General features: G+C 49.1%; 2 protein-coding genes across 11 annotated transcripts in view; one reads left to right on the forward strand and one right to left on the reverse strand.

Moving 5' to 3' along the window:
- Nucleotides 1-11,349, reverse strand: part of G3BP2 (G3BP stress granule assembly factor 2) — a 134,614-nt gene extending 123,265 nt beyond the window's left edge. For all 4 annotated transcript variants that reach the window (XM_048510643.1, XM_048510640.1, XM_048510642.1 and 1 more), the window contains exons 1-3: nucleotides 11,222-11,349; nucleotides 6,856-6,976; nucleotides 1,011-1,092 (exon numbers count right to left, since the gene is read on the reverse strand). In XM_048510643.1, the coding sequence (XP_048366600.1) occupies nucleotides 1,011-1,092; nucleotides 6,856-6,950 (177 nt within the window). In that variant the 5' untranslated portion in view covers nucleotides 6,951-6,976; nucleotides 11,222-11,349. The remainder of the gene's footprint in view (nucleotides 1-1,010; nucleotides 1,093-6,855; nucleotides 6,977-11,221) is intronic.
- A 1,372-nt stretch (nucleotides 11,350-12,721) lies between these two features.
- Nucleotides 12,722-14,843, forward strand: part of USO1 (USO1 vesicle transport factor) — a 69,427-nt gene continuing 67,305 nt past the window's right edge. For all 7 annotated transcript variants that reach the window (XM_048510624.1, XM_048510617.1, XM_048510622.1 and 4 more), the window contains exon 1: nucleotides 12,722-12,875. In XM_048510624.1, coding sequence (XP_048366581.1) covers nucleotides 12,810-12,875 — 66 coding nt within the window. In that variant the 5' untranslated portion in view covers nucleotides 12,722-12,809. The remainder of the gene's footprint in view (nucleotides 12,876-14,843) is intronic.

The raw sequence follows: 14,843 nt of genomic DNA on the forward strand, positions 1-14,843 counted from the left end.
CTAGTTTACAAAAAAGTATTCCAGTTTACAAAAAATCAAGACCCCATTGGTTATTAAAGACATGGTGCTCATCTGCAATTTTTTATTTCTTCAAAACAGCACTTCACCTTCTTACATAATTTTAGCAAAGCAACAACTATAGAGTTTCAACATTATTCTTGAAAAAATAAATATATGAGAAGTATAGTTTTAGGGGTCTAACTGTTCCCTTCCTGTCAAATCCCCTCTCCCCGCACCCCCTAGCTGCTATAAGCTGAGGATTTTCACTTCACCTGGGGCAAAGAAGGGTACTGGGCCAGGTGCTCTCAGGAGCACACACCAGGAATAATTTTTTTAACATGAATAATTAATCTGACCTACCAGACAGCAGAGATACAATCCTATATAGACTGAATGCTATGAGAGTTATTTCTTAATAAATATCATCTTGAGGTTTAAATCTGCACATGTTAATATTTTAGAAGTGGAGCCCTCCCAAAAAGGGTAGGTGGAGAGAAAGAGCGAATGAAGGGCTAATGGAAGGGCAGACACCAACCTGGAGCAGAGGAGATGCCATTAAGTTGGCCTCAAATTATATGAAAGGAGCACATCACTGCCTGACAGTCGAGCCTCAATCATGAGAAGCAAAATCCCATAAGCTTCCCTGCTAAATGTAAAAAACCTGAAGCAGCAGCAGCAGCTAATAAGCATCTGACTGCCACACAAGTTTTCACTTTAATAATTTGTGATTTTATAGCCAATGGGCTATATTAAAACTGACTGCTGAATCTCATCATTAAGCAATACTTTCAGGAGATCACCACAGAACGATAGCGGCAAAGTTAAAGATACCCTTAAGCACAACAATAGAACTAAACCCCAAATTCTTAATGGAGATATGTTAGATTGAAGATGGGAAAGCCTTATACACATTTCCCTGATTTATTTTTAACAGTGAAAAATCAAGATCAAGCTACTGCTCAGAGACAGGAGATCATAATAGAATAATATAGTTAATTTTAGGTACATACAGACTGGCCATATACTGCTTCCTGGAGTTTGCCACTGGAATCCAGCCCACCATGGACATAAGAAGAATTCCTGCCATAAAACCTGCAAAGATATTCAAGAACATGTTAATGAAGAGTCATGAATAGACACATTTTATGCACTTCAATATTTGGTTTTCTGATTAACTGTACACCACCGTAAGGAATAAATGCTGCAATCAAGCCACAAACTTGACCCAAGACTAGAAAAGGCTGTCCAATTGGCAGACAAAATAATAAAAGCCATGTTCACAAAATTCGCTGACACTGCTTGTATTCTTTTCCTTTGGTCCATTTGAACCTAAGATCTAAAATTTCCAGAAATGTTTCCAGGAAAAAAAAAGGAAATGGGTGGAGGAACAGAAACAAATGCAATACTTATTGTCCTATCAAATCCAAAATAATTTTACTGCTTTAACAACATAAAAAACATCATAAAATCCATATAGCAAGGCTAGATAAATCCTCCTTGATCCTCGGGATGTCCTGGTTAACAAAATACAATCTAGATATCCAGTGGAAAGAGAGTTGTCCGGTTTACCGAGTCTCTATGTGGGAGCCATGTAGACCCGCAGAAGGGGAATCAAATGGCTGTCCCAAGCTGCGCCCGCAAGTCCCCTCGCAGCCCACAGGGAAGCAGCTAACACCATTTCTGAGCCTCACAGGGATTTGAAGAAAGTGTTTGAGGAGGGGGAAAGCGACAAATTGCCCCCACACTGATGCACAGACTGTAAAATTGAACTAATCCCAGGAGCTAAACTCCCGAAAGGGAGGCTATATGCCATGAGCCTCCGGGAGGCAGAGGCCTCAGGGAGTTCCTGGACAAGAACCTGGAGAGGGGATTCATCCAACCAGCTTCCTTGATGATGGGAGCCCCAGTCCTATTTTGGAAAAAGAAGAACGAGGCTTGAACACCATCTCCTTGTGCAATATATTCCTCCCGCCATTAATTAAGGATTTACTAGGCAGCCTGTCCAAAGGAAAGATCTTCTCTAAACTGGACTTGAGGAAGGCATACTACTGAGTCCATATAGCTGAAGGCCAAGAGTGGTTGACAGCTCCTGCAGCCCTCTGGAAAGTGATCGCTGTGGACTTTATCACCAACCTCCCAACCAGTAAAGGAAAGACGGTTATTTGGGTGGTTGTGGACTTGTTTTCCAAGCAAGCTTATTTTGTGCCATGTGTGGGGATTCCCTCCCTTCCACTAAGAGACTAGTGCAGTTATTTATCCAACACATCTACCACCTTGATGCTGCCCCAGACAAATTAATTTTTGGATTGAGGCAACCAGTTTGTTTCCCGCTTCTTGGGGCAGTTCATGAAACTCTTGGGGGTGGAACGGGGGCTTTTGTCAGCTTATCATGCGGTCACAGATGGCCAAACCGGATGAACCAATGGGGTATTAGAGAAGTATTTAAGGTGTTATTTCAATTACCACCACGACAACTGGGTCAACTTTCTGCCCTTCACAGAGTTGGCATACAATAATGCAGTCCACCCCAGCACCGGGAAAAGCCTGTTCCATGTGGTCTGCGGACAGGAGAGTAACCCTTTACCCCTTTTGGGACCACAACCACAGGAACTGGGAGATCTCCAGGAATGGGTGACATCCATCCAAAATTCCTGGGAAATCATTTAATCGGCTTTGCAAAGAGCTAAGGAGGACAGAAAGGCAAGCTGACCGAAAATGGTGGCCAGCAACCTACATAGCTGGAGACTTTGCACACTTGTCCACCATGAACTTGTGCAGTTTCCAGGGGTCTCGCAAACTAGGACACAAATTTATTCGACCGTTTAAAATAATGCAAGTAATGAACCCAGCGGCATGGAATTAGAGCTCCCCAAAAACTTACGCCATGTGCACCTGTTTCATTCCAGTCTACTGAAAAAAGGTCAAATGTCACTGTCAGGTCCAGGAGGCCTAGCAGCACTGACCTGCCTTGACCCAGCTCTCTCCAGAGATTGTGGTTAAAAGCCACCAAAGTTGTATCCATCCTGTGATTGAAATGGATACCTGGAGCTGCTCTGCTACCACTTTCTCAACTACCTTACTTTGAAAAAGCAAGTGCAGTGGCTAGGTCCAAAGAATCTAATGATTCTTTTCCAAGAGCAAATATACTACTGCCTCCTTCCTGTCCACCAGAAAGTCACCTGAGCTCAGGAACAGGTTTATAATGTCTCTCAGGGTAGAGCACACACTGCCACCACTGGTTTTCACCAGTCATGATGGACATGTGTCCAGAGGAGTAGGCTTTCCAGCTGCCAGCTGTCAACATAGGTTGATGGCCAAGGGGCCTTTAATTCCTTAACTGTATCAAAGTTGGTTACAATGTCATGGCGGAGCAATAAGATTTTGTATTGTAGAAGGCTTTCACGGCCGGATTCAACCAGTTCTGCTTTTGGCCATCCAGTTTTTCCAGCTTGCCAGCCTTCCAACTTTTCAGTTTCCTGCCACTTCCCCCCTTGGAGAAACACTGACTTCCTGAATTGTGTCAGGCAGCACTAGGGTACCTTCTCCCACCACAATTCCCATATCCCCCAACTGCTGGGATCCCTGACCCTATGCTGGCTTCTATACAACACACAGCATCCATATCTACCCAATCCACACCCAACATACCCTTCCTACTCAATCCTGACCACAAAAAAACAATCCTCAACTACACTCCTCACTCCCCCTATGTCAGAAACCAGCCTCCATAACTTTTCAGCACTATAGCAAAGACCCTAAAACAGGACTGCCCAGCACAGAAGCCCAGCTAGGTCTGTACAGGGAAGTGAGTGATAATCAACTTGGGGTAAGCTACAATACTGTTTTGAGGCACTCTACACCTTCCAGCATCCCCAAGATGCCCTAATAGGTCACATGTCAAGGAGGCCTTAGAAGCCTCCACAGTGGTTCTGAAACATCCAGGATTCTTAATGATCCAGCCATACATTCCCAGGTCCCCCAAGACACCTTCAGGGCTCCTCTTGGATGAGCTTCTTGCAGAGGGATCTGTAAGTTGTTAGTGATACCCACATCACAGTCTCTGGAGTCAATGTCAATGGATTTCTTCAGGAGCCAATGTCAACTGGATTTCTTCAGAGATCCCAGGTTGTCCAATTTCTCGCAGTTATTGCCGAGGATTCTCAGATGCCAGAGGGTCAATTTCAACCTCCAGTCCACACAAGCTCAGGTCCCAGGACACAACATGCCCAGCGCACAAAGGCTGGGTTCAGCTGAGGTCTGATATTTAGCTGGAATTCCAGTTTTGGCTACCCATGGGAGCGTGGGAGTCATCAGAGCCCTACGGGGATGGGGCGGTATAATAAATCGAAATAAATCGAAATAAATAAATAAATCAGAAAACTCACCATGCTCTTTTGTATTCCGCTCTGCCTCAGGTATATCTTGTCACAGCTATCTCAAATGTGTTTCTCTTCAGCTGTCCTCCCTAAGCAGACTCATCCCCTAGTGCTGCCTGACACAATTCAGGAAGTCAGCGTTTCTCCAAGGGGGGAAGTGGCAGGAAACTGAAAAGTTGGAAGGCTGGCAAGCTGGAAAAACTGGATGGCCAAAAGCAGACACTCTCTCTACTCATCCAGAACCACCAAAGACCACTGAAAAACTACGAAGGCAGGCAAAAACTGGCAACAACAACTAAACCTACCGAGTTCACGACAGGCTGTCAGCAATTCTCAGTTCATCACAACATCCTGGCTTGAGTTCAACAACACAGTCAGTTGAACTACAGATGAACTTCAACTAAATTCTTCAGAGGGAATTTATACTGTATTATCATTTTAAACACTGTTTTATTGGAAGCCATCCTGTTGAGCCTGTTGAGGAAGGGCGGCCTAAAAAATTGACTAAATCAATCAAATCAAAGATAAGCTAATACCAGGTAAGCTAATTCTAAGCTAAGCTAAACCAATCAAATCAAAGATAAGCTAATTCTAAGCTAAGCAAAGTAAGCTATAATTTTCTGTAACAAAATATCTCTGTGTTCAAATCAATTAGCAGCTGGAGCAAAATACTAATGCTCTTGCCATAGTGCTGCCTTGTTTTCTTAGCTTGTTGTTATTCAGCAAGCATAATGCTCTTTCTGGAGTATACTGGGAGATGCAGTCTCATGGTCCCAGACTGCTGACACCAAAACCTTGAACTGGATTCGGGACTTCACCTAAAGCCAATGCAGCCCTCTCTTCCCATCATTCTGCCTTATTTTAAGCATATTTCAAGAGTTCAAAACCATAATTCAAGTACATATTCATACTGTATACCCGTATGGCCTTAATAACTCATAGACCAGTGATGGTGAACCTTTTCGAGACCAAGTGCCCAAGTTGCAACCCAAAACCCACTTATTTATCGCAAAGTGCCAAAACAGCAATTTAACCTGAATACTGAGGTTTTAGTTTAGAAAAAATGGTTGGCTCTGAGGCATGCGTTACTCAGGAGTAAGCTTAGTGAAGTAACCGTGCAATGCTTCAAATGGGTGAATCGCGATCCTAGGAGGATTTACTCAGAAGCAAGACCCATTGCCAGCAACCGAGCTTACTCCCAGGTAAAGGATCATGCCCAGGCCAGCCTAGATATGTGTGTGTGTGTGGGGGGGGGGGGTGATTGTCCATCCCCCTCGCACATGATGAACTCTGTGAGCGAGTGCCCACAGAGAGGGCTCTGAGTGCCACCTCTGGCACTCGTGCCATAGGTTCGCCACCACTGTCATAGACAGTATTTGTGAATTTTGAAGCCTAATTTGCACCAAACACCCATTAACTCTGGAAGACACCTTGTAATCCTTTAAAGAATCAGTACAAACTAGAGGTTTCTTCTGTTGAAAGACTCACCATCTTTGTCCCCTTTTTTGGCTTTTGGTTTGAATACCCAACCCAATAAAGCGTTCTGGGGAACTTAGTCTCACTTTTTAATGGAAACTGGAGTTTTTGCCCATGTCCATAAAATACTATTAAGCTTGGTTCTATAAAATGTCCCAGTCTTTCTCCAGGCTCAGCAACATTATGGAGAAAGCTGAATATTTTCATTACCTCCAGCAGTTTCTCGCCTACATGATTCTACAGCATTTCCAAAAACATGTTTGGCTGATAGCTGGGCAAGATCAAGTAGATGGTCCATTCGTGCTCCATACGACCCACAACTGCTTCCATTCAGCTGTTTCCCTCATATCAATGCTTATGCCTCAGGTCACCTATACATTAACACATGCACTACAAATATGGCATGAATGTTATAATCAGACTATGTAAAATTAAATTTATGGAACATGCTAATTTGTATACACTATTGCAAAGATTGATTTCATTGGTTCAAAAGAAAATAATCAGGGAACAGAATACGTGTGGCCTAACTCTATAGAGCAGTGATGGCGAACCTTTTCCAGACCGAGTGCCCAAATTGCAACCCAAAACCCACTTATTTATTGCAAAGTGCCAATATGGCAATTTAACCTGAATACTGAGGTTTTAGTTTAGAAAAAACGGTTTGCTCCAAGGTGCACATTACTCCAGAGTAAGCTTGGTGAAGCAACTGTGCAATGCTTTGAATAGGTGAATCACGACCCTAGGAGGGTTTACTCAGAAGCAAGGCCAGCCTAGATATGTGTGTGTGTGGATGGGGGGGGGGGGGTGATTTTCCGCTCCTCCTAGATGACGAACTCTGTGCGCGCGTGCCCACAGAGAGGGCTCTGAGTGCCACCTCTGGCACACGTGCCATAGGTTCGCCACCACTGCTATAGAGCCAGTTTTGTTTGGTTACAAGAAAAAAGATTAACTAGCTGCTTAATTCAAAAATACACAACCTGTGTACCTCTTTACATGTTACCTGTGCAAATAATCTGGTGCTTTATTTAATAAGGTATAGTACTGCCTCACAAACTCTTGTCCCACAAGCAGCGGACTTGGCTTCTCCATCACCATTTCTTTGGTCCCCGGTGTCAAAGAACCTACAAATCACAGAAGAGAAAATGGATATTCAAAGCTTGAACTTCATCAAGACTAGCTTTAACTCAATAGGGTTTTAGAAAAATGATATATTTCTTATTCAGTTTATCTACAATTCTTTTAACTCAAACAGATCAATTTAAGATACCTCTTGAACATATTTAAGTATATATAATGCAACAGACTACAGAAACACAGCTTTAGCAAATGTAGGGGCGGCCCTATGTGAGGAAATATTTCCATAGGGTAACACAGTAAAAATACAGCTTTTCTGTTGTGGGCCACCCCCTGGAGAGTGAAGTCTTCAGGTGATGAGCAGGGTCCGGTAAGGTCAGCTCAGGGTGGGAACCAATAGGGACTGAGCTCGGAGCAGCCAGGGCCTCTACAGGTCTTGAAGCCAGCCACAGGCCAGCCAGGAAGCAGAGCCCAAAGTGCCTGAAGAGCAGGCTGTAGCTGAAGAGCCTCAGACACACAGCTCATCTGAGCCCGTGTGTCAGAGAGCGACTGAAGCTAAAAGATAAAGTGCGGCCTGCTGGCTGAGAGAAAGCACCCCTTGCAGCAGAGAGAATCAAACTCCTCATCGAATGAAGGCTAGTGTCCCTGGAGGCCCTGCATTAAGGAGGACTGCACAGCACACCGGCCTGGACGCAAAGCAGCATGGGACTGCTGTACTGCCTCCTCCTACCTGCTGACCCTGTGGAGCCATGCTTTTTGTGGCTCCTGAAGTCTGCTCTCTGCTGCAACATGACACCCCTGGCCGACAGCCTAACTCAGGGCAGTTTCCCCACATCTTGACCATGGCTACTCTGCTAAATCAAGAAGACAGCGGCAGCTTGATTTGCAGGAGATCAGGCTTTGCAAGGTTTGCCATGAAAGACAGAAAGCTTTAGGAGGCTTCTCAGCAGGCTTTGGACACAGGTGACTGAAAGGGAAAAAGGACTGTCAACATCAGGGCTGTCAGCCTTTGGAGGAGGGGGGGGGGGGGCTGGAGATCTCACCAAATTGCTACTTATCTCCAGGAGGCAGAAACCCATCTCCTTGGAGAATATGGCTAATTTGGAGGGCCAGCACCAGAGAACCTGCTGAAGTCCCTGCCCTCTCCCAGCTTGACTCCCAAATGTCCCCAACCAAGAGTTGGCAACCTTCGTCTCAATACTAAGGATGTCTGATGATGCAGCTTCCCAACAAGCATTCTGGGGCATCTGTGAAGGGAACAAGGAGAGGAACCCAAGAATTCAGGGGAGAGGGAGCTATGTGACATTTGCTACTGAAGTGTCGACCCTCCCAAAAATGTGGCCTGAGCAATACCTGCAACCTCTGCATAAGCTGCCTACCCAGGATGAGGCAAGTGGGCAACCCGGGAGAATGGATGAAAGCGCTGCTGCACTCACACTCTTTGCCTCTCTCATTCTGTTGCCACCTTCCACCAGGTGAAATCTTCTGTGTCTCACTTGGCCTCCCATCACTGACCCTCTCCTTCCTACCAAACATCTTATCTCTTGAACTTATTTTAGCCTCTGGTTTTAAATTGTTTTAACAATGTATTTGTGTGTCAGTTAATGGTTTTTAAGATGAGATTTTAACTTTGTTTTATTTGTTAGAAGAAGAAGAGTTTGGATTTATATCCCCCCTTTCTCTCCTGAAGGAGACTCAAAGGGGCTTACAATCTCCTTGCCTTTCCCCCTCACAACAAACACCCTGTGAGGTAGGTGGGGCTGAGAGAGCTCCGAGAAGCTGTGACTAGCCCAAGGTCACCCAGTTGGCGTGTGTGGGAGTGTACAGGCTAATCTGAATTCCCCAGATATGCCTCCACAGCTCAGGCGGCAGAGCTGGGAATCAAACCCGGTTCCTCCAGATTAGATACACGAGCTCTTAACCTCCTACGCCACTGTTGCTCCTGTTAGGCACGTTGGTTGCTCTTGATGATGATGAGCAGTCTGGGGATGAAAAGTTTTTCATGTAGGACAACAGTTTAAGGCTCCCAAGAAAAACTCAAGAGCTAAGAATGCAGAAACTGTGCCACTAATAATGAATACTTACAGTGGGTTTGAATCAGCCTAACCAGTATTAACTCTTCTGCCTTTAATGATATAAAAAATAAACAACTCCAAATAATGACAGAAATAGAAAGAGGCCCCCAAGACTTTGAAGATGAATTCATAATACCTTCATTTGTACTCTAATCTTTTACCCCAGTGGGGTCCCAAACTGGCTGGTTCTCTCAGCTTTGCCATCGCAACAATCCTATGAAGCAGCTTTGGTTGAGAATGTACGACCTACTATTCCAATGGCAGGGTGGGGACGGTAATCTGAGTCTCCAACATCTTAGACCAACATTCTAACCACTAAACCACACTGTCTCTCTAAAACTATTGCAACCCCAGGATACACTTCAGGGGTTGAAGCAGCCAGAAGTCCTCATAGCCTCTCCCATGAGCATCAACAAATCCGCTATCCAGTGGGGCATCCAGTTGGCAGATGACTCCCATCTTGATCTCCTTTCGGCAGGATACCAAGCTCTCCTTCACCCTATGGTGCTCCACGGAGGAAATGGGAAGTAGAAGCAATTACCTCCCTTCACCAAACCACCATTTTCAGGAAGGGTTTCTGAAGAATTCAGCCAAACAGAGGTAACAACAGATGAAATGCTAGCACCAACAGTTCATTAACCTTTATAAACCAACACTAAAAATGAGGCCTCTGTACGGGAGGACTGGAGAGTAGCAGAAAATGATACACCAGTTTTTAAAGAGGGGGTCAGAGAGGATGGAGGAAATTACAGGCCAGCTAGACTCCTGCCTAGGTAATACATTCAGGAAACCACAGGAAATGCACCTTTATTGCACAACTGTCAGGATGGCCGTAGGTGTGACGGTGGGGGGGGGGGAGGGGAAGCTCAGGGTGAGGGAATGCTTCCTCTCCCTATTCCCGCCAGTTGGCCTGGTTTTGCTCAAATTCTTATATGTGTGAAATGCCTGTTGTCCTTTGTCCTTTAGTTTGATCCTGTGGGAACGGGTTGGCACCTTTTGGGGATGGTGGTGGGGAACCGGGGAAAAAAAGCTCAAGCTTTGTTTGTGATCTTCAGAATCAATAATTTCTGTTCCTGATCTTTAGTATTCCCAACAAAAACTATAGCTAACCATCTACAGTTTTTTTTAATTTTGGACTAAAGTCTGACAACAACTATGTAATCTATCTCAAGGTGCCTTATCTCCTTTATAATCAAAAGAATGGAATATAAATTTTACAAAGGATATTTCCTGCTAGCAGATGATATAGTGATGGCCATGGATGGATTTTAAAAAGGTCAGATGAGTTCATGGACAATAAATCCATCAACAACTACCAGCCCTGGTGACTGCAGTTAGCCTTTGAGGCCAGAGCTACAAGGCCTAGCTAGGGCTCTGTGCCTTCTGGATAAACAGCTGGCCACCATATGAAAGAGGACACCAGACTAGATGGGTCGCCACTGGTCTGAACCATGGAGGTTTCTCTGGTATTTATTTGGTGGCCCTGAACCCGCTGGGCTGGCTCACTCAGGCCTTCGCCCCTCTGGCAAGAAATAACGTAGCGAGTTTTGGAGTCTGCATTCCGTTTTCACACACACGCACCCCGCTACTTCGGACCCATGGTGTGGACTCAGTGGTCTCCTGGCCACCCGGTTCCTCCCACAGAATCCTTCGGCTTTCTCATAAGCGGGCCACTGGGCAGCCCTCCACCCGAACTGCCCCTTTGTCGCTCGGCGTTAATCGGACCGCGGAGGCCCTGCTAGGAGCGCAGAGAGCGTCTGCGCGAAGCGCTGGGGACCCCACTGCTGACGGGAGACGGAGCTGCCGCCTGAGTGAGCGCGGAGGACCGAAGCGCCCCACCCCCGCCCCACCCCCTGTGGCCGCCCTCCAGGCCCGCGCGCACACCTGCCCCGCCGCAGCGCTCAGGCCGGGGCGGCATCCCGGGTTGCCCCCCACCCACCCACAGGCCGCCCCCAGAGCGGCTCTCCCCCGCCACCCCGCCCCGAGGTCCGCAGGCGGCGCGCCGGCGGCACAACAGGCAGCCCCGCAAGGCCCCGGGGGGGGGGGAGGAGGAGAGGGGCAGGCCGGCCCAGCCACCCCCCCCCCGACCCACTGCGGCGGCGTCGGCATCTCGGCGCAGCAGAGGCCGCCCAAGCAAGCCTGGATTCCTCCTCCGCCACCGCTGCGGCCCGGTCGACACCAGGGCCCGGGGGGGGGAGCGGGCGCGGCTTCACCCACCTAGAGCCGGTGCGGGTCCCCGGAGGGTCTGCGTCGCTCCCGGCCAAGGACGCCGGCAGAAGCTGGTCGCGCGGCGCCGCCTTCCCTCAGACTGACGGGGAGGAACCGGAAGCCGCCGCTCAGCTCTACGCATGCGCATCAGCCCCGCCCCTTTTCTCCCTCGGAGCTCGCGGCCCCGAGAGCAGGGCACGGTCGAAGGGGCGGGAGGCGCCGCCGCCAATCACCAGAGGCTCCGCCCCCTCCTCCCCGGCTGCGGTCCAGGGCTGGGAGGACCCGTGAGACGGCCGCGGCCAATCAGGCGCGGCTCCAGCTTCTGGCTCCTCTCGTCAACTCTGCTTCCGAGTCGAGCAGAACCTCCCCCTCCTCCTCCTCCCCCCCTCCGCCGGCTTCCTGCTCCTGCTTCCTGCTCCCGCCCCGCCTCACAAGTCACTTGCAAGCAGACTGGCATGAAGCGCACCGCCGCCGCAACTCTCTGCGAACACGTGTCAGCTGAAATTGAGATGCTGAAATTAGAGTTACCATCTCGGGTACCCAAGACTACAAATTCTCAGAGCCACTTCTCTCTTATTTTAAATGTGTGCAGTGGACACATGCAGCGGCAAGCGTCAGCTCATCAGTCAGCCACATGGCCTAAAGGGGGAATGGTGTGAGAACTTTTTTTAGTATTTTGTAGTGTGGCGTTTTGTAGTGTTATATTTCCCGTGGTGGCGCCATGGGTCAGCTGCACACTCTCAGCCTAAAGCAGAGTCATGGGAAATGTTTTAAAGCACCTTGGATCTTCATCAGGGAGAAAGCCCGATAAATGGAGTGCATGAAAGGTGCCTTGTTAGTTGGAGCGTGAGGACCACGTGTCACAGCCCCAGCCTTGCTCAGCTCCTTAGGACTCAGGGCCTTCGCAGTAGAATTCTTGTTTTATCGATGGCAAGCATCGAAAAGCTAATAACTTTGTTGTCTGAACTGGCCAGATCTTTACACGTCACAGATTACATGTTCCCAGCAGTAATAGGTCAGGTTCCCCCCCCCCCCCAGCGAGATATTCAATTCCCAGAAAAGGAAGAGCTGAGGGGGGGGGACCAACCCTTTCGCACCGGGAGGCGGCGGATCCCTTGTTTCTGCAGCGCGTCCGTCAGAGGCAGCTGTCACGTGTGTGAATCGATGAGGGCTGCAGGCTGCCCTCCTCAGGGTCCACGTGCTCTAACGTTCCCGCCCCGCCCCCGCTTCTTTGGCACCCCCACCCCCAGAGGCTGCGGCTGATGCCCCCGGCAGGCCGGGCGATCTTTCCCTGCCGCGCCGCTTCCGGCCTCTGGTGGGCGGTGCCTGGGATAGTGCGCGCGCTGGCGGAAGAGGGGAGCGCGGCCTGAGGCAGGGAGGGCGACGTAGCGGGCGCGGCTTGGACGTTCCGCTTGTCAATCACGCCTGTCGCGCCCTGCGGCAAATCAGTAGCGCGGCTGCTTGCCCCGCCCCCGGCTGGCGGAAGCGCCGCGGTGCCACGTCCTGGCGCAGGCGCAGTGCTGCTGGTCCCTGGGCGGCTGCGGCTGACAGGAGCGGCGGGACAGGCGGGCCGGTGGTGGTGCGGGACGCGGCCAGGATGAACTTCCTGCGCGGTGTGATGGGCGGGCAGAGCGCGGGTCCGCAGCCCTCCGGAGCCGAGACGGTAAGGGAGGGGGAGGGGGCGGGGGCGGCCTGCGTGCGTGCGTGCGTGCGTGCGACCTCTCCCCCACCCCCCTGCGCTTGTCTCGTGCGGCCCGGCGCCAGCCGCCCTCGGGCCCGAGAGCGAGGAGGGGCGGGCCTGGGAACCCCCCTGCGCTGCGTGGCCGGCCGGGGCCTCGGCCCGTGACAGATGTTGCGCGAGTGGCCTGGCTGGGGGGCCTCCCAGAGGAGGCAGCCGCAGCGGCTCCTCCTCTGCGGCGCTCTCCTCTCAGGAGGCTCCGCTCTGCCGAGCTCCCCGCGAGAGCGCCTTCGCGGGCGGCCAGCGGTCGAGGCCTGGGCCGGGAGGTCTCCTCCGCCTCCTGGGTGCGCTACAGGAATGGACGTGCCTGAGAACCGCGCGACCCGGGCTGCTGCTGCTGCTGCTGCTGCTGCCGTTCTTGGGCGGTGGCGGCGGGGTTCGCGTGTCCAGCCTGTCCGCCTGTTTGTAGTGGGACGAGAGTGGCGCAAAATCCACACCGCCCGCCCGCCCGCCGGCCGGCCGGCCGGCCGGCCGCTCGCTCAGGCTGGTGCTAGCCTTTTAGTAAAATTTGTGATTCTGTGCTGGTGGATAGGGTGGAGGCATCGAAAACAGTGTTTTAAGTTATGGATGACAGTGTCCAGGTGACCCCTCCGCTGGTGGCGGCCTCAGTGGAGCAGGATGAAATTAATTGTAGGGAGCGCTCTGGAATGCTGGCTAGAAAAAGGAGGAGTTTCAAAACACCTTCATTCTACTATAGAGTTGATTCTAACAGTGTTTGGTTGCTGCCAGTGTAAGTGTCCAAGTAAGATACAAATATTTGCTTGATGAGCTTGAATGGCTGCTGCACAGAGCCAGGGTGGTGTAATGGCTAAGAGCAGGTGCACTCTACTCTGGAGAACTGGGTTTGATTCCCCACTGTGCCACTTGAGCTGTGGAGGCTTATCTGGGGAATTAGATTAGCCTGTGCACTCCAACACAAGCCAGCTGGGTAACCTTGGGCTAGTCCTGAGTGCTCTCAGCCCCACTCACCTCACAGGGTGTTTGTTGCAGGGAGGGGGAAGGGAAAGGAGATTGTAAGACTCTTTGAGTCTCCTACAGGAGAGTAAGGGGGATATAAATCCAAACTCCTCTTCTTGTGCATTTATGAAATGAATGTCAAAATAATTCCATGTAAATGAGAATGAAATGATCCTGTAGATTCCTCCCACAGATGTTACTAGTCCTCTTAAATTTTACTCAATTAATTCATGTCATTCCCCACCTTTTCCCATGAGTTTCCAAAGCAGTTTACATTGTGTTTTTTTCTCCTCCATTTTATCCTCGCAACAATCCTGCGAAGTACATTCGACTGAGACAGTATATGTGGCTGGAGATCACCCAGCAAGCTTTCATGAGGAAGTACAGATTTCGAACTGGTTCTCTTAGATCCTGATAAGACACTGGCTTGCAAACACTCTGCCAAGTCCTAAAAAAGTGAAGGTTACTGCTCTCAATTCAGTTGTGTGATGCAGTATTCTTGTTCCTACACAGAGCTGGTTGGAAATTTTCTTAGTGGTGAAGTTGCAGTAGAGTAAAACTTGAATGACCTTTGATCAAATCAACCTGTTCAAGCAAGAATAAACAGTTTATTCTGATTGTTCATCAGTTGACTGTTTGCCACTTTTTTAACTTTTAAAAATTAGTCCTCAGCCTTTCATGTGATTAAAAATTAAAAGGGGAGTATTCTTCTGAGACAAGATCATATTTTTCTTGAAACTCCTCTTTGGGGTAGGACAGAAAGCATGTATTGACTGTTGGCAACCCAATGAGCTTCAGGGTAGAGAGAGGATTTGAATCCAGGGCTCCATCTTTCCAGTCCAACTATTATTCCCCACTGTCTTGTTCACTAAATTTTTAACAATTTTATTTTATTGCTGCAGGAGTCTAGAGATGTTAGTCAACCTGATGTTTCAT

Source organism: Sphaerodactylus townsendi, linkage group LG11, assembly GCF_021028975.2.
Source record: "Sphaerodactylus townsendi isolate TG3544 linkage group LG11, MPM_Stown_v2.3, whole genome shotgun sequence".
Taxonomy (NCBI): Eukaryota; Metazoa; Chordata; class Lepidosauria; order Squamata; family Sphaerodactylidae; genus Sphaerodactylus; species Sphaerodactylus townsendi.